The sequence below is a fragment of the Akebia trifoliata genome, chromosome 14, assembly GCF_017979445.1.
Source record: "Akebia trifoliata isolate Shusen 1 chromosome 14, ASM1797944v1, whole genome shotgun sequence".
In the NCBI taxonomy this organism is placed as follows: Eukaryota; Viridiplantae; Streptophyta; class Magnoliopsida; order Ranunculales; family Lardizabalaceae; genus Akebia; species Akebia trifoliata.
Window position 1 is genome coordinate 30504922 of NC_141388.1, and position 24073 is coordinate 30528994.

At 38.4% G+C, this 24073-nt stretch overlaps 1 protein-coding gene across 1 annotated transcript; it reads left to right on the top strand.

The window, feature by feature from the left end:
- The first annotated feature begins 479 nt into the window (after positions 1 to 479).
- Positions 480 to 21333, top strand: LOC147386739 (D111/G-patch domain-containing protein). Its single transcript, XM_086424135.1, has 5 exons — positions 480 to 660; positions 755 to 1294; positions 20451 to 20516; positions 20739 to 20863; positions 20960 to 21333. Exons 1-4 carry the CDS (start codon positions 556 to 558, stop codon positions 20796 to 20798), a joined length of 771 nt encoding a protein of 256 aa, XP_086280261.1. The 5' UTR covers positions 480 to 555; the 3' UTR covers positions 20799 to 20863; positions 20960 to 21333.
- The last annotated feature ends 2740 nt before the right edge of the window (positions 21334 to 24073 follow it).

A 24073-nucleotide genomic window follows, 5' to 3' on the forward strand; every position in this document is an offset into this window, starting at 1 on the left:
GATTTGTTGATTCTATTCATGCTCATTGAACACCAAAATATTGATAAGTCATTTGGATTAATAATGTAATTGAGAAAAATGATATAAGAAATTATAATTACAACACCAATTATCTTTGGGAGAGTTGCTATTGGTTTCTCAACTTTTGCTCATTACATATCAATTAAAAAAAGTGATTGAGAAATAGTAAAAATTGGGGTGCAATGAGTATATTCATATCCATATCCGACTCAGGTCAAAAGGAACCAAACCCGTTAAAGTAAGATTCAGATCACTTAGATTTCAAATAATATCCGACCCATTTTATTCCTGAAACGAGAAAAAGTGTTGAAGTTGTTTGAATGTGTTATAAGTCATTCTAATGATGAGGCAATAACTAGAACTAAATTATAATTTAAGAAACTAGGGCGTAATAAGTAAAAGTAGGGGTGCCAATAGTAGCTCTCTTATCTCGTCCCCTGCGAAATGCCGAGTTTTAAAACCATGCGGTGAGTCTCTCTATCTCTGTCTCTCTCCTTTTTGTTGTGGGGTTTCTTCTAATTTCAAGCTTCATTAATGGCGGAACAAAGTAAACCAGAAGAAGAGGAAGACTACATGGGAGATCTCTCTATGTTTCTTCCTCCTGAAACCTCTCATCCTTCCCAAATCCCTCTAAAAAAGGTGAGTTTTTTTATCTCTTTAAATTTTTCTTCCCACAAATTTCAAACCTCCTAACATATATCTTCCTCAAACCCTATTTTCTCCTCTTCTGCAGATCTCCACAGCCAAAACCCTAACTCATCAACCGTCTAAGAAGAAATACAAAACCCTAAATTGGCAAGAACAACGGAGAATAGATCGAGAGCGGACCCAAAGAGAAGAAGATGAGAAAACCCTAGAAAAAATGGAATCCGCGATTCCACAATCGAACATTGGGTTCAAGATGTTGAAGCAAATGGGGTACAATCCCGGTTCGGCTTTGGGCAAGGATGGGTCCGGTCTGGCTGAACCGGTCGGGCTTGAGATACGGCGGTCACGAGCTGGGATTGGAAGAGAAGATCCTGTGAAGGAGAGATTAAGGAGAGAGGAATTTAGGGAAGAGAAGAAGAGAAAGAAAGTGGAGGATTTGATGATCGAATTCGGTTGTAGGCAGAAATCACAGTGGCAAAGCCGTCGGGTTATTCTTAATTTCAATAAGGCGAAAGGGGCGCTCGCCCAATTGGAGAATAAGGATGTTGTGGAGCCAGAAAGGGATGATGATGAAGATGGAGCGGAGCCGGAGAACGATGACGAAGAAGAAGAGATAACAGAAGAGGTAACATTTTTTTTTTTTATGTACAAAGAAATATAAATATCTTCTCGTAATTACGGTTGAAGGGAGTTGCTAAAAGTTGTCGTAATCGATCTATTGTTGTTCAATTAGGTTCATAAGTTCATTCATAGTTGTTTTTACATCAAGGGTAACTATTTATTATTCATATAATTATACTCTAATCTTCTAATTCATCATGAAGGCCTTCCCTCGAAAATTAGGTCAACATGAATCATAGTTCTAAAAATTGCTTTGACTGTCTTGTTTCATTAATGGACAAGACTGAGTTGTCTCGGATGAGATAAACCATTTAACTTGGTTTATAATTATTTATTCATATATATTTATATAAAAATAATTATAAATTTTTTATTATAAAATAGGTTGATTAGAAAATGTTTAATCATGAAATCACATTTTATTTAGATAATAAGAATTTAAATTCTTAAAAAAAAAGAATTATTTTAATTAATATATACAAAATCCAGGTTGACTCTGCTGAATTTCACTGACTCGGACAGGATTTTCAAAATCTTGGCTGAGTCATCTAGCTTATCTAACGAGATTCCACACAGTCGAGACACTTTGTCTATCTGTCTCATTGATGGAAGGTACAGAGTCGTCTCGGACTTGGACGAGGTTTGAAACCATGTTATGAATCCTCTTTTGCCGTTCAACTCTATTAAAAGCTATATCTTTTGGGAAGAAATGCATAGCCAAACCATCTTAATGAACTTAACTTTATTTTATCTTTTATTGGAGCTATTCTACATTCCCTTGAATGTACTCATATATGATTTTCTTTTCTAGTATTACCACTCTTCACTGTTACCATCTTCTCTACTGCTCGTGAACATGTTATTTCTTCTACTTTACATTTTTTTTAATAAGCACAATACAATCTTCTCATTTTATGTTGTACTATTAGTTCTTAACTCCTAATTGGTTGTTTTGTCTTGTCAACGAAATGTGTAAATAGCAATTATTCCCAAAAACTTCGATGTATCCTCACTATTTTTTTTTTTATTGATAGTGTTGTTACTTTTAATATTTCCATGTATTTGAGAGGAAAGTCTCTTTAACATAATGATGTCAAGGGGGAGGAGAACCATCCTCGGATGCAAAAAAACGACCTTGAAACTTGTTGGGTGAATAGCGTGATGGGTATTTGGTTAGCAAAACAAGGAGAAATTGACCAAGGAAATTGACCAAGACTTTTAATAATCTGAATGCGGCGAGGATAAAGGTGGGGTGGCAGAAATGGAGAATCCCTAGAGGGCTAAAGGTTTGTTTAACAGATTTCAATTATGCAATTGGGATTAGCACAGTGGTTAACGATACAGAAGTCAATGTAGCAAGTGCTCGAGAGACAGAGCTGGGCGTCATATCGAGAGATGGGGAGGACATCAGAAGTAGAACTTCGGAGAAATTGTTTAAGTGTGTAGAGGTTTCGCCGATTGCAATTGAAGATGTTGGAAAGGACCAGTCAGAGTGCCCTCTGATTGATGCTCCATTAGAGCTAAATGAAAATCATGGAGTGCAGATTGTTAGGGAAGACAGCCCTGTGGATAGCATTGTAGGCCTGGTTAAAGTAGTTCCGGGAGAGATTTTTGAAAATTTAAATTCAAGCAAATTAACTTTACCGCACGATGAAAATGAGTGTGGATCCCTAGGAATTGCAGTGGACCATTTGGTTGAACTCTCTGATGTGGGAGAATGCTTTTGGAAGTCTATTCGAGGTGCTGAATTTGATAAGACAGATTGCATGAGATTAGAAATCCTGTCAGATGCGTTAAACGAGGAGCAGGCTATTAGAGGAAATGTGGCAGTTGGGATAGAGGATGAGAATACAGTGGTAGACAGCTGTTTGAATTTTAATGATTTAATAGTGGGGCCCAGAAAAGAGGTTTGGGCTGAAGCATGTTCAGCAGATTTGGATTTAAATCCCTATAGTCATATAGAGCCCATGGACCAATTTACCCATTATGAATATGATATGTGGGGGGGATCCTTCATGGACCCAAGTAAAGCCTCTTTATTTTCTCTGGGTGAACAGGCTTGTTTAACAGGCTGGGCTATTGACACCAACAGTAATAAGGGGGAGATTGAGGCCCAAACTAATAAAGAAGTGGTGGTTACTCCAGAACGTCTAAATGATCTAGTCCTTGTTGGGTACCCTTCGCACAAAGAGAAATGGCCTACAAGTCAGGAAAACTCTTATCCAGTAAAGAAGTCTGCTGCATTAATACATGGGTTGAAGGGTAGAGAGTTGTTAGAATGTGGGTTTGAGACACGAAAGTCCATCGTTCCAGGAGAGGGTGAGATTGATGATTCTGTAACTACTAGTAAGATGCTGCACAGATTTCTATCCTTTGGCAAAATAGTGGGGAAAAGAGGGCAGTCACAGGGAGATAGTTCAAGTGAATGTTGGAAGATTCTGAACACTCTGTCAGATTCGGAAGGTGATCCAGAGGAGATGCTTAAGGAAGGAGGTGATGTTTGGGAGCTGATTAAGAAGAAGGAAAGACTTTCAGATGGTTCTCTTATTCCAATCTCTAAGAATTCGGACAGACTACGTAACAATCTTTGGGATCATCATGGGTTGTCGCTTGATCCAGGGAACTCGAGCATTTTGAGTTTGTGGAAGGATAGTCGAGGAGAATTTTCTAGAGAAGGTATCTTAAACTCTTCATCGCTTCCTTTTGCTTTTATTCTCTTCCCTCCTTTGAACAATTCTTTGTTGGTTTTTTGTATGGGTTCTGCTTGGGCTTCTTGTTGTTTTTCTATGTTCCCTTGGTATTCTGTTAACAGGCTTCAAACTCCTTTAGCCTTGATCGATTCTCCCCAAAACAGTGAGCTCTCTCAAGATGAGGATAATTTGAAGGAGATTAGTATAGATGTCCTTCGACTTTCTTCGTCTGTGGTTCCCTTGACTCAGATTCCAAATGAGGTGGTTGGTTTGAATCAGACAAAAGGGTATTTCGATGGACATTGGGCTGACAGAGGTTTAGAAGATCCAAACTCGATTCAGGTGGAGAAATTGTTAGTGCAAACAGAGATGGAAACAGTCGAATGGTTAGTAAGCCAGGCCTTGAGTATGGCGGAAGAATTTGGAATAATACCTGAGACAGATGATAAGGATTGTTCGCTTATATTAAGAGTAGTTATAGGAGATTCGAAGGATAGAGCCCTTCTTGAGGCAGAGTTGCAGGAGTTAAGCAGGGAAAGTGGAGTAGGTGTTGAGGAGTTGGGTCTAGTTGTTTCAGATAGCCAGGAAATTCAAACCTTCAGGGATGGTCAATCGAATGAGGTTGTTGTGGTGGCTCCTATGGAATCAGTAAAGAGGCTTTCTAGGCCAAGATTGGCCAATGAGGTGGAATAATTGTATAGGTGGTTTGTGGTTTAGGTCTGGGTTTTTATTTAGGTTTCTATGTCGATCAAGATTTTGTCTTGGAATGTGAGAGGTTTGGGGGATAGAATGAAGAGGGCGGCAGTGAAAGCGTTCATCAAATCAAAAAGGCCTATCTTAGTCACTCTTCAAGAGTCGAAGCTTTCGATTTGTGAGGACAAGGTGATTAAGGATCTTTGGATGGGGAATATTGGTTGGGTTGCTCTTCCAGCTCTTGGGAGTGCAGGTGGGATTATTTTGATGTGGAATAAGGACTTGATTCAAGTGATCGACAACTTAGTTGGGGCTTTTTCCATTTCTATCCTCTGTAAGTGCGTGAATGATGATTTTCAATGGGTTTTCTCAGGGACTTATGGTCCCACAATTAGTAGGGAGAGACAACAATTTTGGGAAGAATTGGAGGATATTGCGGGTTATTGGGATAAGCCTTGGGTTTTGGGTGGGGACTTCAATGTCATCAGATTCACCAATGAGAAGAATGGGGGACAGAGAATCACAAAGGGGATGAGGGACTTCAATGCTTTTATAAATAGATTTGCCTTAATGGATTTACCCTTACTCGGTAAAAGGTTTACTTGGTCCAATAATCAAGTTGACCCTAGGATGTCCAGATTAGATAGATTTTTGGTGAATGGGGATTGGGAGGAGAAGTTTCAAAATGTGGTACACACGGCAGCCCCCAGTTTAGTTTCAGACCACTCCTATCGTTATTGAGGCCGGACAATGTCGAACTAGTCCGAGCCCTTTCCGTTTTGAGAACATGTGGCTTATTCACCCAAATTTTGCAGATCTTGTCAAAGATTGGTGGAGTGAGTGTCCAACGGTGGGGTACCCAGGTGTGGTTTTCAAGAACAAGCTTAAATTTCTAAAAGAGAAATTGAAAGGGTGGAACAAGATGGAAGTGGGGAGGGTAGAATTGAGAAAGGGGGAGCTACTCAAGGAAATTGATGTCCTAGATTCTAAGGAGGAAGTGGGGGAGCTACAAATAGATGAACGAGTGAAAAGAACTGAGCTTAAGTTAGAATTCCAAAGAGTGGCTTTGATGGAAGAGATAAGTTGGCGACAAAAATCTAGGATCAAGTGGCTTAAAGAGGGTGATAATAACACTAAGTTTTTCCATAAGGTGGCCAATTATCATAGAAAAAATAATCAAATTGCCAACTTGACGATCAATGGGAGTATGGTGGAAGGGGAAGAGGGTATTAGAGAGGGTGTAGTGGATTATTACAAAGAGCTTTATAGGGAAAGAGAGGATAGGAGACCTCGTCCCGACAATCTCGACTTTAATTCGTTAACTCATGAAGAAAGGGTGTGGTTGGAAAGGCAGATTGGGGAAGATGAAGTGAGATTAGTTGTTGCTTCCATGGGTGGGAACAAAACACCGGGGCCAGATGGTTTTACAATGGAATTCTTCAAACATTGTTGGGAAATTATAGCCGAAGATTTCATGAAGGTGGTTTGGGAGTTACAGGAAAAAGATTGTTTGGATTATGCCCTTAATAGTACCTTTGTGGCTTTGATTCCCAAAAAAATGGGGGCGGTTGACTTGAGTGATTTCAGGCCTATAAGTTTAGTGGGATCGGTGTACAAGATAATCTCCAAGGTGTTGGCAAACAGATTGAAAGAAGTTTTGAAGAAATTAATTGGCCTTGAACAAGGTGCATTCCTTAGGGGAAGACAAATCCTGGATGGTGTGTTAATGGCTAATGAATGTCTAGATTCTAGGATTAAAGATAAGAAGGTGGGGCTAATAGGAAAAATCGATATGCAAAAGGCTTATGATCATGTGAGTTGGGATTTTTTGGAGTATATGTTGGGTAGGATGGGTTTTGGTTCTAAGTGGATTGGGTGGGTTATGAAGTGTGTAACTTCGGTTTCTTTTTCTATCTTAGTCAATGGTAGTCCGGCAGGGTATTTTAGGAGTTCCAGGGGATTGAGACAGGGCGATCCATTATCCCCATTTTTATTTCTTATAGTGACAGAGGCCTTGGGAAAACTGTTCAAGAGGGGGGTTGAGATAGGGAGGTTATCTGGCTTTAGAGTGAATATTGAAGGCCCATTGATTTCGCACTTGCAATTTGCAGATGACACCATAGTGTTTTTAGATCCTTCTAGAGAACAAGTGAGAGCTCTTCGGATTTTATTATGTTGCTTTGAAGCAATTTCAGGTTTACATGTCAATCTACAGAAAAGCAAGTTGTTTGGGGTTGGTGAGGTGCCGAACCTTCCAGTTTTAGCAGCTACTTTGGGGTGCAGTAGTGATACACTCCCTTCTTCCTATTTAGGTTTACCTTTAGGGGCGCCGTATTGTAGTAAAAAACATTTGGGAGGGAGTTATCGAGAAAATGGAGAAGAAATTGAGTACTTGGAAGACAAAATATCTCTCCAAAGGGGGTAAGGTTACGTTGATTAAAAGTACTCTAACGAGTATGCCAATTTACTTCTTATCCCTATTTTCGTTGCCTAAATCGGTGGAAGTTAAGATTGAAAGACTCATGAAGAATTTTCTGTGGAATGATAATAATGGTGGTAGAAAGTATCATTTGGTGAATTGGAAGATGGTGTGCACTCCAAAGAAGAATGGAGGCTTGGGGATTAGAGGGCTAAGAATAACTAATAAAGCTCTCCTGGGCAAGTGGCTTTGGAGATTCGGGGAAGAAAGAGACAACTTGTGGAGGAGGGTGGTTCAGGCTAAATATGGAGAGAAGAGGTTTGGTTGGTATAGTGATGAGGCTAGAGGAACTTACGGGTGTAGTGTGTGGAGAGGTATATTGAAGGGTGTTGATAAGTTTGATAAGGAGATTAGATTCAAGGTTGGGTTGGGGGACAAGGTTAGATTTTGGGAGGATCTTTGGTGCGGAACTTCATCTCTGTCTACTCAATTCCCATCCTTGTACGCTTGTTCTTTAAAAAAAAATAACTCAGTAAGACAGTGTCTGATTCGGGACGAAAACACGGAATCTTGGGATCTGGGATTTAGGAGGAATTTTAATGATTGGGAATTGACGGAGGTTACATCTCTTCTAGATCTCCTTAATTCGATCCAATTTAGAGAGAACGAGCAGGACAGAAGGGAATGGTTCAAGGCTAAGGATAAGAAGTTCTCTGTCAAGTCTTTCTATTATTGCTTGCTTCCATCGAGTGAGGTTTCTTTCTCTCCATCTATCATTTGGTCCGCTCTTGTTCCTTCTAAGGTGTCTTTCTTTTTATGGCTTGCCTCTTTGGGAAGAATCCTCACCTTAGATAATTTGATCTGTCGGGGGTGGATCACCCCAAATTTTTGCTATCTTTGTTCGAGGGACGGGGAGTCTGTCAACCACATTCTTATTCATTGCTCTTTCTCTCGTGTTATTTGGATGTTCTTTTTATCTCGTTTCCAGGTGGATTGGGTTCTTCCTTTATCTTTTTTTGCGCTTTTAGAGGGTTGGAGCTTAAATATTTTCTCTTCTAGAAAAATGCATCTTTGGGCTATCCTTCCTTTCGCCATTGCTTGGGGCCTTTGGAGAGAGCGCAACAACAGGGTGTTCCATAACAAGGAGAGCTCTTCTCACACTGTGATTTTAGAGATTTTGGGATTTCTTTTCTTTTGGTCAAAGTTGAGTAAAGACTTTGAGGGAGTGTGCTTCCAAGATTTTGTATTTAATTGGGAAATCGTTTGTGACTAGTAGCACCCCGTCAGGCTTGTATTTTTTCCTTTCTTTCTTTCTTTCCTTTTTGTTCTTTTTTTGTCTTGTTGTTTGGGGGCTATCTCAGCCTCCTCTTCTCCTTTTCTTCATTAATAAAATTTATATTTATCAAAAAAAAAAAAAAAAAAAGAAATTGACCAAGTTTTATCGCTTTCTTACCTAAGGAATTGAATTGGCGTTCACACAGGTTACCTAATCTTATTAAGTGATAGAAAAGAAACTAGTTTGTCATAAATCAGTACTCAGTGGAAAGATTAATTTGGTTAAAGGGTCAAAATGCCAAAGGCTAAATATCCTAGAATTTCGAAGTACACTGACAGGGGGCACTGCAATCAGCTTATCATCCCTTAAGTTTAAACTAGTTTGGGATGGGCTTCTTTGGGAGAGGCAATGCAAGATCTGAGTCTCATGGAGATAAATGTAGAAAAGTCAATTTTTTAACAATGAAGGAATAAATTTGGTCCGTACAGTATGTGTCACAAAAAATACTGAAACATTCGGAATCTTGAAACATACTTTAGATTTTCATTCTGATATATCAAAAAGTTTCTTTGAACCATGGCGAGGGAAGCTACTAGAATACCCACATGTGAGTTTCAAACATACTTTTGTCTTTGCATGCTATGGCTATTCCCTTTTATAGGTTTAATGAGGAGAAGTAACTAGAATACCCACATGTCAGTGTCAACCATGTTACTTGTTGAGTAGGACAGATGTGGCATCTCATTTGTAGTGTTATAGCGTCAATATGGATCCATGTTGACATGTAACATTGACTACCAATGAGTCAATGACCACACATTGCATCGGTACAATGCTGCAACCTGCCTGGTCAACTCATCAAGTAGCTCAATTCTACCACTTTATAGAGGGTTAGCTACACTATTACCACCTACCCATTAGACACCCTCAAGATGCATGTTGAGTTGACGACATTTGATGAAGACTCTCTTCTTGGCCTCTGAGCCTAGGTTCTTGTTTGACCCCTCATGTTATGAATCTATATTTTCATTGTATAGTTGAAGGGCCCATATGTTAACTTAGTGGAGTATTTGGGTACATATGGCAACATATAATGCTTGGAGATGGAAAAGGGCACTCGTCTCATGAGTTGTTTGTATCTTTCTTGGAGCAGATTGTTCGAGGAGTTTAAAGAAATCTTCTTTGAGGACTTATTATTTTTAGCGGGATCTAGTTTGTAATACTAAGGATTTATTTTTATTTTTTTTGCTTTGCTTTATTTGGTTTCTTGTATTGGCCTCTGTTTACTGACTAAATAAATTTGTACATATCAAAGGAAAAAGATTAGAACTTACTAAGGACACAAATTGGGATGGATGGGTTTTATCTGTGGTAGTCTTCTAGCATAGGAGATTTACAAAGTAGCAATTCAAGTACTAACAATAGGTTTCAATGGAAGACAAGACTTTCTCTAGCTTATGATTTTAGTTAGATGCTCAAAATAGATTTCTTAGTTCAATTTCAAGGCAAAAGTAGCCACATAAGTAGTGTTGGTTTGTTGGACAACAAGTTAAAAATGTTTTGGAGACGTTGTAGGTTCAAAAGACATAAGGTGATTTAGGTTTTAAGTGGTTGTTAAGTTGTTAGACAACAAGTAGGGATTGAAAAAAATGGTTTAAGATGGTTTGGAATGATGTGGTTTGATTAGGAAAGGGTTAGGTTCGATTTTTATGGGTATTAGGGTTATGTTTCAAAGGTTGAAAGCATTTCGATGTGGTTTTGGGGTATAAAATGGATTGGCTAGGATTTATGGATGATTTAAAGGTAAAAACAAAAAATTAAAAAGAGAAAGTGGGAAAGAAGATGTTGAGAAAATAGTAAATACCTACCTCGATGGAGAAATTAATAGAGAAAAAGAATGTTATCTTGGACTCACTCCAAAATGGCCTCACACCACACCCATTGTAGGGAATGTCAAAGTTCAATATCTATTTTTATTCATCATTGGAGAAAATTACAACAATAAACATGTACTTGTAATATTCTCTAAACCCTTAATCTAATCTCAACCATTTAACTAATATAATAAGATCCAATGGTTGTAAAGTTTTAAAATGTCATTTATTATTTTTGGGAACCAAGAACCGAACCGAACCGAACTAAGGTTGGATTGGGTTGGTTCGGTTCTAGGGTGTAGTTGATTCGGTTTCGGTTCCAGATTTGTAGAACTGATTAAGTTTGGTTCGGTTCCAATTCTACTTGTAGACATTCAAATTTGGATGGATCCTCCATACAAAGTGCCCCAAAATCCACAAAAATTGGAATGGGCTCCAAATCCCAAACCTTCAAAAAATTAATCTATTTTTAAATAAAAGGACTAAAGCCCTTCATATATGGCCCATGGGCCAAAGATCTACCTCACCCCTTTACACCATCTTCACTTCTCAACCCAACTTAACTCTAGTTCAATTCAACTCAGCCCATTTCTATGCTTATTCAACCCGTCACCTAAGCCTATTGGACTTAAACTTAAACACCACACCTATTCCACCCACTACCTAACCATTATATCAAGTCCAACTATTCTACTCATGCCCAAAGATCACAACCAATCACCCAAGATCATCAAAGTGAGACACATGTTACCATTTCAACTCACCTCCCTCATTCAACTACCTACTCCCATCACCTTTCTCTAACAAAATCGCCTACCCATATCATGACCCATATCCTTTTCTCATCATTTTCTTTAAACCCATCCTCACAAGCCATACCCACACCCCTTCTCCTCAATCAACTCATCTAAACATTCCATCTCTACACCTTTTGGACACATGTCACCATATCCTTCACTCTCCCAAAACCTAACTACCTAATTTCTTACACAACCCATTCTTTTAACCAAAATCCACTCCATTCAACTTACCTAACACTCAATCAACAAATTATTTTCTTACACTCCCATTCTCTTAATCAAACACCACCTCCCTTTACCCTACCTAACACTCAACCTAAATGGGTTGAAGGATCTAATCCATTTGGGTCATAAATGACTTTTTAATTCAAGTCTTGGGGGTTCTAGCATGAGGGAGGGATTGTGTTGAGAATGAGGGGTTTTATAGGATTTTAGGAGTTACTTTTAGGGGTAAGATGGGGTGAAATGATGAAAAAAAATAGAATGGTTTGAGGCTTGAGAGGGGGTGTGTGTAAATTGAGGGTGGTGGAAGGGCATTTGTGGATGGAGGTGTAAGCGGGTCATTTGTGACCCAAATGAGTTAGATCCTTCTTCCCATTTGGGTTGAGTGTTAGGTGGGGTGAAGGGAGGTGGTGTTTGGTTAAGAGAATGGGGGTGTAAGAGAATAGTTTGTTGATTGAATGTTAGGTGAGTTGAATGGAGTGGGTTTTTGTTAGAAGAATGAGTTGTGTAAGGGATTAGGTAGTTAGGTTTTAGAAGGGTGAAGGATGTGGTAGCATGTGTCCAAAAGGTGTGGAGATGGAGTGTTTAGATGAGTTGATTGGGGAAAAGGGGCGTGGGTATGGTTTGTGAGGATGAGTTTAAAGAGAATGGTATGGGTTGTGATGTGGGTAGGTGGTTTTGTTAGAGAAAGTGATGGAGGTAGGTAGTTGAATGAGGGAGGTGGGTTGAGGTGGTGACATGTGTTCCACTTTGATGATCTTGGGTGATTGGTTGTGATCTTTAGGTTTGGGTAGAATGGTTGGGTAATGGGTTGAATAGGTGTGGTGTTTGGGTTTTAAGTCCAATGGGCTTAGGTGGCGGGTTGAACAGGCATAGTAATGGGCTGAGTAGAATTGGACTTGAGTTGGGTTGAGAAGTAATGATGGTGTAGAGGAGGGGTGAGGTAGGTCTTTGGCCTATGGGCCATGTATGAAGGGTTTTAGGTCTTTTATTTGAAAATAGATTAATTTTTTGAAGGTTTGGGCCTTAGAGCTCATTCCAATTTTTGTGGCATTTTGTATAGAGGGGGGCCCGTCCAAATTTGGATGTCTACAGGTAGAATTGGAAACGAACCAAACTTAATCGGTTCTACAAATCTAGAGCTGAAATCGAACCAACTACACCCTAGAATCCAATCCACCTTAGTTCGGTTCGGTTCTTGGTTCTTAAAATTAATAAATGATATTTTAAAAATTATATAAACATTCACAAAAAGGCTATCAAATTTTAAATTTCAAAGGTCCTTACAAGTCACGAGAAACGTGATGGTTGTTTCTTTTCAGTACAAAACACAAGGCATTTGAAAAGTAAAAAATCCTTATTATTTTAATATATATAATCAAACAAAATTAATCAATTATGCAAGTTTGTAACCTAGAACCGAACCGATTGTCTACCAAACCGATCAAGTTTGATTTGGTTTGGTTAGGTTCTTGGTTTTATCCGAACCAACGTGCACTCCTAACTCTGTCTTTGTAATCCATGTGCTATCTGAATGCGGTTTATTTCTCTTCTTGGCGAGGTATTTTTGATAATCTCTATGTCTGGTGGAGACCTCTTGGTGATCTGGGATATTCTCATCTTTATTTTTTCATTCATGCGAGGGAAAGTAGGTTCTAGAGGTATAGGCTGTGAAAATTGGGATGGTATGTGTTGTAGGTCAAGTAAGGGCTTTATCAATAGTAGGTCTAGCATGATCAGGTGAAATTGGGATTGCTTGGGTAGGATCAAGGGTATGACTTGGGTAAGGATTACTAGGTACAATTGTTGGGCCATGAAAAAGAACTTAGTCTTTCACATTGAAGGTCTGACTAATCCCCATGTTTGTCGGAAGATCAAGGTAATACGCATGGGACTAAGTTGTTTGAGTATTTTGAATTGGCTAGCACTGCGGGCTTGTAACTTCTTCACTACTCGCGGTGGGAATCACTCGTGCCTTATGTGAACCATTATTGAATCACCTACTTGAAACTCTTTAAACCTATGATGTGCGTCAACAGATAATATTGATAGTAATTTTCTTTCTGATCTCATAATGTAATTCATGAATGTGACGTGCAAATGACTCTCTTGACTCAAAAGGTCTATGTGATGTTGTCATGGGTATAAGATCAACAAACTTCCTAGGTTTATAACCATGTACTACAAATGGACTCTTGCCTATGGTCCTATTGGTGGAATTATAATATGCAAACTCAGCTAGGGACAATATTGTATCCCATGATCTAACATGGTTTCCTACTAAACACCTCAATAAATTTCCTAGATTCCTATTGACAACCTCAATTTGACCATCTGTTTGTGGGTGGTATGCCGATAACAATTGGAGTTTGGTGCTCAACGTGTGCCACAATGTGTTCCAAAAATAATTCATGAATCTAACATCAAGGAACAGTCTACTACCTTTGAACAAAAACCCATCTTGTAGGACAAACTCTCTATTACTCCTAATCCAATCTCTTGAGACTAGTACATATAACTCCCCAAAATCTGGGCACATGGGATAATCATCTCTAATATGCTCAAGTCCAGTCACTTCTACACTCATGAAGTGCAATAGTGTGACTTTGCGGCTCAATGTATCCGCAGGTTTATTCTCAACTCCCGCCTTGTGCTTGAGTACACTCTTGAAGAAACTCAACCGACTTGGCATGTCTTGGTTTTAATTTCTTTTGGGAGTTGAGATATCTCATAGCCTCGTGATCTAAGAACAATAAGTAATGTCTCCAATATCTCAAGGACTGAACTATTGAGCTACCGTGTAGAATTCTTTGTCATAGGTGGAGTATTTTTGTTTTGCATCATTTGGTTTCTCGTTAAAGTATGCAATTGAGTGATTTTCTTGGTTCAAGACTCCACCAATACTTACCCTTGAAGCATCATAGGCTACTTCAAAGACTTGTGAAAAGTCGGGCTTCAATTATCCTTGACTTGATCTCCTTAAATGCCTTAGTTGCGGCATTTGTCCATTTGAATTTTCCTTTGCATATGCAATCTGCAATTGAGGTCATAATGGGATTGAATCCTCTGATGAATCGCCTATAAAATGTAGTTAGACCATGAAAGTTATGAACCTCATGAATGTTTCGTGCTTCGTGCCATTCTACCGTGTCTTTGACTTTCTTGGGATTTGTAGACACCTTGTTAGTGGAAACTATAAAACCTAAGAAGATAACTTGATTGGAGATTAACGAACACTTCTTGTGGCTAGTATAGAGTTGTTCTTTTCTAAGAACATTGCAGACTTGTATTGAGTGGTCTAGGTGTTGTTCCTGAGAGTGGCTTTACATCAAAATGTTGTCGAAGTAAACCACTAGGAATTTACCTATAAAGGGTTTGAACACTTGTGTCTTAACCCTCATAAAGGTACTTGGAGTGTTAGTTAGTCCAAAGGGCGTGACTAACCACTCATACAAACTATCTTTTGTTTTGAAGACGATTTTCCACCCATCCCCTAGACGGATGTGAATTTGATGGTAGCCACTTTTAAGATCTATCTTTGAAAAGAAAGTGGCACCTGCCATCATGTCCAACATATCATCAAGCCTTGGTATTGGAAACTTATACTTCACGGTAATCTTGTTGATTCCCTACTATCCACACGTTCGCCAAGAACCATCATTTTTATGTGTGAGGAGGGCGGGCACAACACATGGACTCATACTTCTCTTATGAAACATTTTTCTAAAAGCTCGCCAATTTGCTTCTTTAATTCTCAATGCTGGGGTTCATTCTATAGTGTGAAAAATTTGGGAGAGTCGCACCGAGGACGAGATTAATTGCATGTTGGATATCACACATTAGGGGAAGCTTTTTTGGAATTTCATCAGGAAAGACATCCTGAAATTTTTTAAGCACGGGCTCCACTTATCTAGGAATCTCCACAGTTGAGGTGTGGGAGGCCTCTTTTGTGATCAAGGCATAGATGATAGTCTCATCCTTCGTCTCTTTCTCAAACTCTTTAGCTTCTATGATGTGGAGAGACTTTGGCCCTTGACTAACACCCCCGTTCTGGTCGTTTTTTCTTTCTTTTCCATGAGAGATTTGGGTGGCAAAGGGTTGGGTCTGATTTTATTGTCCTCGTGGGTGAGATCATGAATTGGAATGATGAAAGATGGTTATATCATTGTCATAAAACCATGGTTTACCAAAAATGATATGACCTACATCCATAGGTATGACATCACACCACAAGGTCTCCTTGAAAGATGAAAATTGAATGGGGACTTGACACTTCTGCAACATTGGGATTGATGATGTATCTATCCATGCGACTTTGTAAGGTTGGGGGTGGGGTACATGAGTTAAGCCTAAGCGGGATATGGTATGAGCTGATTCAACATTTGTGCAACTCTTGCTATGTATAATGACTTTACAGTTCTTCTCGCCACACTTAGTGTATGTATGGAAGATAGAAGTCCTATGCCAGTCATCTGTTTTCTTCTTTTGTGCTAGGGCACACCTAACTACTGAGACGCTTGAGACCTCATCATTGTACGGGGCATGCCTAACACAACCCAAGTGACTATCAAGGTCATCATAACCCTCTTCGTCACTGACACCAATCTTAGGATTATAGACTTCCTCATCAAGCCCAATCTGATCGCCTTCATACTTTTTTGCTTCATTGATGTAGCGGAAGCTTGTGAATCAATAGATTCAATTGGTTGTGTTCAATGGAACACTGAAAATAAACTTGAATCAAAAGACTAAATTGATAAACAAGCAATAGTTTGAAAGAAAATAAAGCATAAAGTTAAAAAAGTAATTAAGAGAAAAGATAATTGAATTGATTGTTTTAATTTTCGGATTTGAAGTTCCTTATATAGTTACTCTATCATAACAACCTATAATCCTACTAAAATACTAAAAATTAACATTCCTAACCTATCTATAGCGTAATACTAACTTTATAATCCTATTAGAACTCAAATTGGACATTTCTTAGCACTTTTAATTGTAGTCTAAATAATAAAAATGAATTTAAACAAAAATAGAAACTAACAGGAAATAGTACTCTACTAAAGTAACTAAAAAATAGAAATCTTAATAGAAGTATGAAATAAAAATCCTACTAAAACTCTAATTAGGATTGTAGATGTCCTACATCATTCATCTATTAGCAATGTTTTGTTGGGGTCTCTAAAAGGGCATTGGTATGCCTAGTCTCCATAATCATGACACCTATAACATTTTTTTCTGTCATCCCCTTGCTGACGTTCACCAACTATGGTTTTTTCCTTTGTTGTCTCTTACATTGGAAGTAGTGCCTGTTTGATTCCTAGGTGGCAGGTTTCCTAGGTTAGGTCTAGTTCCGAGAGCAGTAGGTCGAAACTACCGGCCACGAGGATGATATCGATTGATTATGTTGTGGTTTCAAATACCTCTCTAACTCTTGCATCATCTGATAGGTGTGATCTAAGGTGCTAAAGTCATGGGGAATGAACTCTTTCTGGAGCTCAGGACATAAGCCCATCCTAAATCTAAAAAGGGTTACATGGGGATTTTCATTGATATCATATCATGTATTCATCAAATTTTGCATTGTATTCATTGACAGTCATAGATCCCTGGTAAAGGATTTACCATTGGTCTAAAAGTCTCTCTTGATAGGACAAGGGAAGATATTTCTCCTCGAGTTTCTCTTTCATCTCAACCCAATTGACATTGGGATACTCATCAGCTCTCTCAATTCCGTGTTCAACATTAGTCCAATAGAGTTTGGCTTGGCTTACTAATTTCTTCTTGGCAAACTTCACTCTATGACCTTCAGACATCTCATGGTAGTAAAAAAAAGTGATCAATGTCTGATAACCAGTCAAAAAAGGCCTTGGGTCAAGTTGTCCATCAAAGTTTGGGGCCTCAATCTTGACGTTACTCATAACTCTATCATCGGGATCATAAGGATCCCTAATCTCAATACGCCGTGGTGGAGGTAATATCCGTCTTGACTTAAATTTGGACTTCTATCTTGACCTTCAATATGGAATTTAGTGTCATTAATGGCACTAGGGTTGTTCTTTTAGGTAGACTCCAAAGTGGTCAAATGAGCATTGATCTTGGTGGTATTTTGAGCCATTAAGTCTGAAAGGGCTACTACTACTTCAGTATGCTAAGTGAGATCCATCTTGGAGTGGTCACCCTTAATATTACGAGTGGACATGTGTGCAACCTAGGACTCGATGTTGTCTTAAAACTTAATGCAATGCACAAAATAATTTATATGAATCATATTGTATGTGTGCGATGATAGAAATCCTAAGCTAAATCTAGGCTTTGATACCAAAGTTGATGCAGGACCATGATTGTTACCCTAGGATGATAAATCTGAGATCAGACTTAATTAATGTAAACATAAATCATGAGCTCATTCATTCATAGATGTGCAAGAGAATTCAAGCAATAATAAAAAACAGTCCCAAGGCTTGTCACAATCCCACAATAATAGCAATTTAAGTACTAACAATAGGCTACAATGGAAGATAAGTCTTCCTCTAGCCTAAGATTTCAGTTAGATGCTCAAAAAAGATTTTTAAGTTCAATTTCAATGCCAAAATAGTCAAAGAAGTAGTGTTGATTTGTTGGACAGTAAGTTAAAAAGGTTTGGAGACGTTGTAGGCTAAAAAAGCGGAAGGTAATTAGGTTTTGGGTAGTTGTTAAGGTGTTGGACAATAAGTAGGACTTGAAAAAAAAAGGTTTAAGGTGGTTTGGAAGGATGCGGGTTTGATTAGGGAAGGGTTAGGTTTAGTTTTTATGGGTATTATGATTAGGTTTCAAAGGTTGAAGGAATTTCGATGTGGTTTTGGGGTATAGAATGGATTGGCTAGGGTTTATGGATGATTTAAAAGTTCAAACAGAAAATTAAAAAGAAAAAATGGTAAAGAAGATGTTAAGAAAACAATAAATACCTATTTCGATGGAGAAATCAATAGAAAAAAATATTGTTTTCTTGGACTCACTCTCAAATGGCCTCAGACCACACCCATTGTTGGGAAGCTCAAAGTTCAATCTCTATTTTTATTCATCATTAGAGAAAACTATAGCAATAAACATGTACTTATAATGTTCTCTAAATCCTAATTCTAATCTCGACCATCCAACTACTAATAATAAGATCCAATGATTGTAAATAAAACTTAAACTACTTAAATAAAACAAAATCAGAAATACCATTTATATCCCAATCCTGTAATTTTATTTCCTTGAATTTTCAGCTTAGGAAAACTCATTAAAAACTTGTTATTAAGTTGCCAAATTGTCCCTAAACACCTATACTAACTCCATAGACTAATAAAACATGAAAAATAACCCCAAATACTCACCTTAAACACTAAAATAGACTCTCCTAAATGTAAACTAAATAAAAAAACATGAAATATAATGACCCAATGAGAAGGGTCCATGCAATGGTGCTCATCTATAAATTTCACGTCCATCCACAATGACTTTAAATGTCTTTTCCTCCTTTGGAACACTCTGAAGGGTATGCTCATGATGTCCGCATCATTATTGGCTCGTAATTTGTAGGTGAAGGCAAGTTTTGAACCTAGGTAAACACTCAGAGACTTTACCCAACTTAGCAAGTTGGCACCTTCAACACAGTAGGTGTAAATTAGCCCTTATGCCTTGCTAGACTTTCAATCAATATGGAAGGGATGCGATTACATGCTTATGGGTTCCTTCTAATTTACCCACCAAGAACACAAATTTGGATGAGTTTCTTACGTGGTTATTATCAAACATGAAGGTGTTGCATAGGGGACATTCAAGTTACTTATCAAGAATCCAAAGTGGGATGTGTTTTAGTAGTGATAGTCATCTAGGATAGTAAAGTTACAATAGGCTCAAATGAGTTCACAATGGAGGGGATGCAATGACATGATCATGGTTTCAATCCAAATTTATCCATCGGCACAAATTGGGATGGGTCTTATCTTTGGTGCTGTCTCCTTACCCATATCTTTATCTTAGATGAAAATGCAGACTTCTTAATAGATTTGGGAGTGATACGAAATATATGCCAAACAGCAGCAAAGACACTTATAAACTTGACCAAAACCATTTTTAGTTTCTTGTGAATTCAAATGGTTATAGTTCACAATGTCCTTGTAAATGTTTGAGCTACATTTTCACACTTGAATTCCACTTCACAATGTTGACGAGTTGACTTCATTTTAAGTGATAGAGTAGGATATTAGACTACTAAGAATCTCCCTCTAGCTCAATTTAATAGTTTTGCCTTGCTACCATATGAGGTTAAGGATCCAGTTAGAAGGAACGTGCAAGTTGAAAGTTCTAAAACACTGCAAGGAAGGCTAAAAAGCTCATAAATAGTGAGAACAGATGTGAAGAAAGAATCTTGAATTAATGTAAGACAACTGTAGATAGAATTAGATGGATGAACAGTATTCATTCAGCTGAGACCACATTTTTGTGACAAGGCTTTGATGGTGATGTCCACAAGGAAGTGATCAGTAAGACTTTTATTTGGAGGGTTGAGGATAGATAGGAATCACCAAGTTTATTAATGGTGACATCCAATATAATAAAGCTATTAATGCAGTCCCATGAATTTTAATATCGTTTGGTTGGACACTTAAGAAAGAAAAGCGTACAATTGTTGAAAAATTCGATGACATGGTTTCACTCCCATTGTGGGTTTATGAGCCACAATCAAAATGGGTGAGATACCCACGTCTTTTAATTTTCAATTTCATTAGCATGTTCTGCTGCATCGGTATGATCTTAATTTCATTTTCAAGTTTTAGTTTTCTAATTTCAATAGGAAAGCTGCTATTGGCGCCCATCTTTTACTTATTACACTCCAATTAGAGATTAAAACACTCTTCAAACATTACAAAGGTTTGACACAAATTATAATATCAATATTGCAAAACATTATGACACTCCAAACAATTTCAGTTGTTTACAATTATGATTAGGCTCATATAAAATCCTAAACCAAAAAAATAGAAATCTAGCAAAATAAATAAATAATAAAATTGAGAGCTTCTATTGGCACCCCAACTTTTACTTATTCTCAACGATTCATTTTTCTTTATTTTTAATGGAGATGTTATAAGTAAAAGTATCCTTTCATTAGTGTATTATTTTTCCCTCCACTCAAACGATTGATCCTGGATGCAGGATTTGCATGATATATTAATGAAGCTGAGAGATGAGCATCACTACTGCCTCTTCTGTGGGTGCCAGGTGAGTCATTCAATTCAGACCATTTCTTTAAGCTACAACATGGATTTCTTTATTTCATCTTTTTCTGAGACTAGAAAACCAGAAACTTTGGTGATTACCTTCCCCGACTCAACAAAATGAGTTGTTTCTCATATATACTCATCAGAAACATTGGCGATTGATTATCTCCCTGGACTCAACAACATAAATTGTTTCTCATATATACTCTGGCTTTATTTTCAGTATGAATCAGTTGAAGCAATGTTATCAAACTGCCCTGGAACTGATGAAGATGACCACTGAACCGATGTTTCTTAACAAAGGCTTTCCACATGAGCAACAAGTCGCCCGAAACTACTAATCTTATAGTGAGAATGCCTATTCTTAATATATACTGGGTGGATTTCTTTTTTATTGTAAAATTCCTTTCTCACCTGTTTTTGTGCAATTATATGTGCCCCCAGGAGTACGTGATTTCGATACCTCTTTGGTTGATGAGACAAGTACCCAATGGCCGAAACATGACTAATACAACTCTTACAGGCCTCCCACGCTGGCAATGTCGAAGTCGTGGGAGCAGGAGAATCACTGTGGGGACTCACAATTGAAGAAGTTTAACAGGATTTAAGTGGGCTGGACTGGAGGAGTCCATAGGTAAATTAGGTGTGTTGAGGATCACAGGTTTGTCCTATAAGAAAGAACAGATGAAAAAAAGAAAAAAAAACATTATTTATTAATTTATTGAGGTTAATGAGCATCCTTATTGCCCAGGAAGGTTTTATGTACTTGGGCTTTTCTTCCTTCATTAAAAAAAAAAAAAATCCGTGTATTTAATTTTTTTCTTTATGTGATTCTAATCTTTTTCGATCTCATAAGCAAAAAGGTGCTTCTTTTTTGAGAAATTTTATTGGCACCCCCAATTTTTATTTTTTGCACTCCAATCAATTAAATTATTCATCATTTCCCAATTAAAAATTAACATACTCCATTTAAAACGGGAATAACATTTTCACATTAAAAATTAAAAAAAAAAGAAAAAAGAAAAGAAAAAAAAAAGAGAAACAGATTGCCACTATGGACAATGACCCATTAAAAAGAACAAGAAAAAGAAAGCATGCAGACTTGATGTTCTTTCCAAAAGAGATCACCTTATTAATTTTTTATTTTTAAAATTCAATTGACCCATAGTAAGTAAAATTTGGATTGCCAATAAAAGTTTTGTTTTCCTTCCTTTCTACGTATTTTCTAGGGGTGTCAATAGGTACCAACTTACCAAAATCAAAAATCCCTTATTTTCAATTTCAGATTAGAGTTGGGTCTAATAGGAATTGAATTGAAGAACCCAAAGGCTCGAAACCGATAAGTTCTACTCGATGGGTGTCCATGTGTCACGGTCGTATTCTTTCGAAGCGAGGTTGTGCGGTGCAAGGGGGTCAAATTCACGTGTAAACCTGTAAAATGATCGTACACCACACGCACGTAGCTAGCAAACAAGTAAATGATGCAACACGAGATAAAGTCTGGAGGCAACTTTATTGATATAATATTGATTACACGGGATAGCGCGTTATTAAAGCAATAATTTGCGTTACAAACAATAGATGATCCTATGACACGTGGGACTTCCATGGAGCTGGGTTTCAGGGCTTCAACAACGTGGGTGTAGGCCGAGGATTGGGATAGCACTAGACACCCTTCCTACAAAGAGTACGCTAAGTCTTTATCAGGTTTCCAAAAGAAAACATCAAAAGTGGAGGCCAGTCATACTCCCTTATTACATAAATGCCACTAAGCTAACAAGTATGCTCTGTTACGGGGCTGACATGTACCTCTAAACTAACAGATATGCTTGGTATGGGAGCTGACATGGCTTCATAGTGAACCTTACATAGTATTACATGGGCGCTCCCGAGTGACTTCGGGGCGAGCTACACCTAAACTCTAGGTGTCAAAGTACATGACCGTTATAGTCTCCTCCACCTATTCTACAGACGTCCTTGTCGCATTGTCCCTGACAAACTCTTTAATCTTCTGCTTGAATGGTTGTAAGTTCTCTGCTCTTTCTCAGGTGGCTTCACATTCTGGCAGGTTCTTCCATGTGACGAAGTACTCCGTGTGTTGCTGCTTGCTTGAACTGCTGCTAAGTTGACGTTCTGCGAGAACTTTGTCGACAACACATTCCGGCTGGATTGCTGAATGAGAAGGTGAACGTGTTAGAGTGCTGCGCGTTGGATTTGCTAGATCAGCATGGAATGCCTTGAGACAACTGGCATAGAAGACATGGTGGATGTTGCGTAACCAGTGTGGTAACTTCAGCTTGTAGGAGACCTTGCCGACTCGAGAAAGGATAATCATTGGACTTTCATAACGCTGTAGTAGTCCCCTGTGTGCTCTCTGTACTCGGTTGAACCTTCTCAACTGATCTGTCTTGAGTGGAACTAAGGCACCAACTTTGAAACGATCTGTTCGACGATGTCCATCAGCCCATTTCTTCATTAGCTTTGACACTTTTTCAAGGTAAGATATGGCAATTTCATTGTTGTCTTGCCAAAACTTTGCAAACCTGTACGCCCTTGGACACTGTCCTTGATAGCCTGAAACAATAGTATAAGGAATTAAAGGTTGTTGGCCAATAATAAGTTCAAAATGACTCTTGTTGGAGGAAGAGTTCTTTTGAAGGTTGAAATAGAATTGTGTGACATCGAGAAGATTCGCCCAATCCTTTTGGTTGGCAGTGACAAAATGCCTGAGATACTCCTCCAACATAGCATTAAATCTTTCAGTCTGCCCATCTGTTTGAGGATGTCCGCTGGTTGAAAAGTCAAACTGAGACCCAAGTAATCTGAACAATTCAATCCATAATCTCCCTGTAAATCTTGAATCTCTATCGCTGACGATGTTCTTGGGCACACCTCAATACTTGATGACATGCTTTAAGAACAAGTGTGTTGTTTCTTCTGTTGAGCAATATGTCGAGGTCAATATAAATGTAGCATATTTGGAGAAATGGTCCACAACCACAAGGATGGACCCATACTCTACAACCTTCGATAAATCTGTGACAAAGTCCATAGAAACACTTTCCCAAGGCCTTTGGGGGACTGGAAACGGTTCCAGCAACCCAATCGGTTTATCGCGCTTGATCTTGTCTTGTTGGCAAATGAGGCAGGTCCTCACATAATCTAACACATCATCTCGAATGTTCGACCAGTATTATCCTCGCTCCAAGAGAGGTAATGTGCGGCGCCAGCCCGGATGGCCAGCCTATGGAATGTCGTGACACCCTCTCATCAGTTCTCGTCTTAGCCCGTCCGTACGTGGAACATACATGCGGCTCTTGGTGGTATATAACAACCCATCCTAAAGCCAGAAACGACTTGCTTTCCCCTTCTGCACAATATCCAATATGGCCTTCGCCTGGGGATCACTGTTCAAACTATCATGAATTCTCTACTGTAAAGTGCTGGTGACTTGAGAAACTTGTCGCTGAAGCGCTGCTAGCTTTGCTTTGCGACTCAAGACATCGGCCACGCTATTGTTCTTTCCTGGCTTGTAATCCAAGGCCAAGTCAAATTCTG

Excerpts from the sequence above, each read along its gene's own strand:
- LOC147386739 (XM_086424135.1), top strand. The coding sequence starts at position 556 with ATGGCGGAACAAAGTAAACCAGAAGAAGAGGAAGACTACATGGGAGAT. Across the intron at positions 661-754 it reads CCCAAATCCCTCTAAAAAAG|ATCTCCACAGCCAAAACCCT; the intron begins GTGAGTTTTTTT and ends CCTCTTCTGCAG. Across the intron at positions 1,295-20,450 it reads AAGAAGAGATAACAGAAGAG|GATTTGCATGATATATTAAT; the intron begins GTAACATTTTTT and ends TCCTGGATGCAG.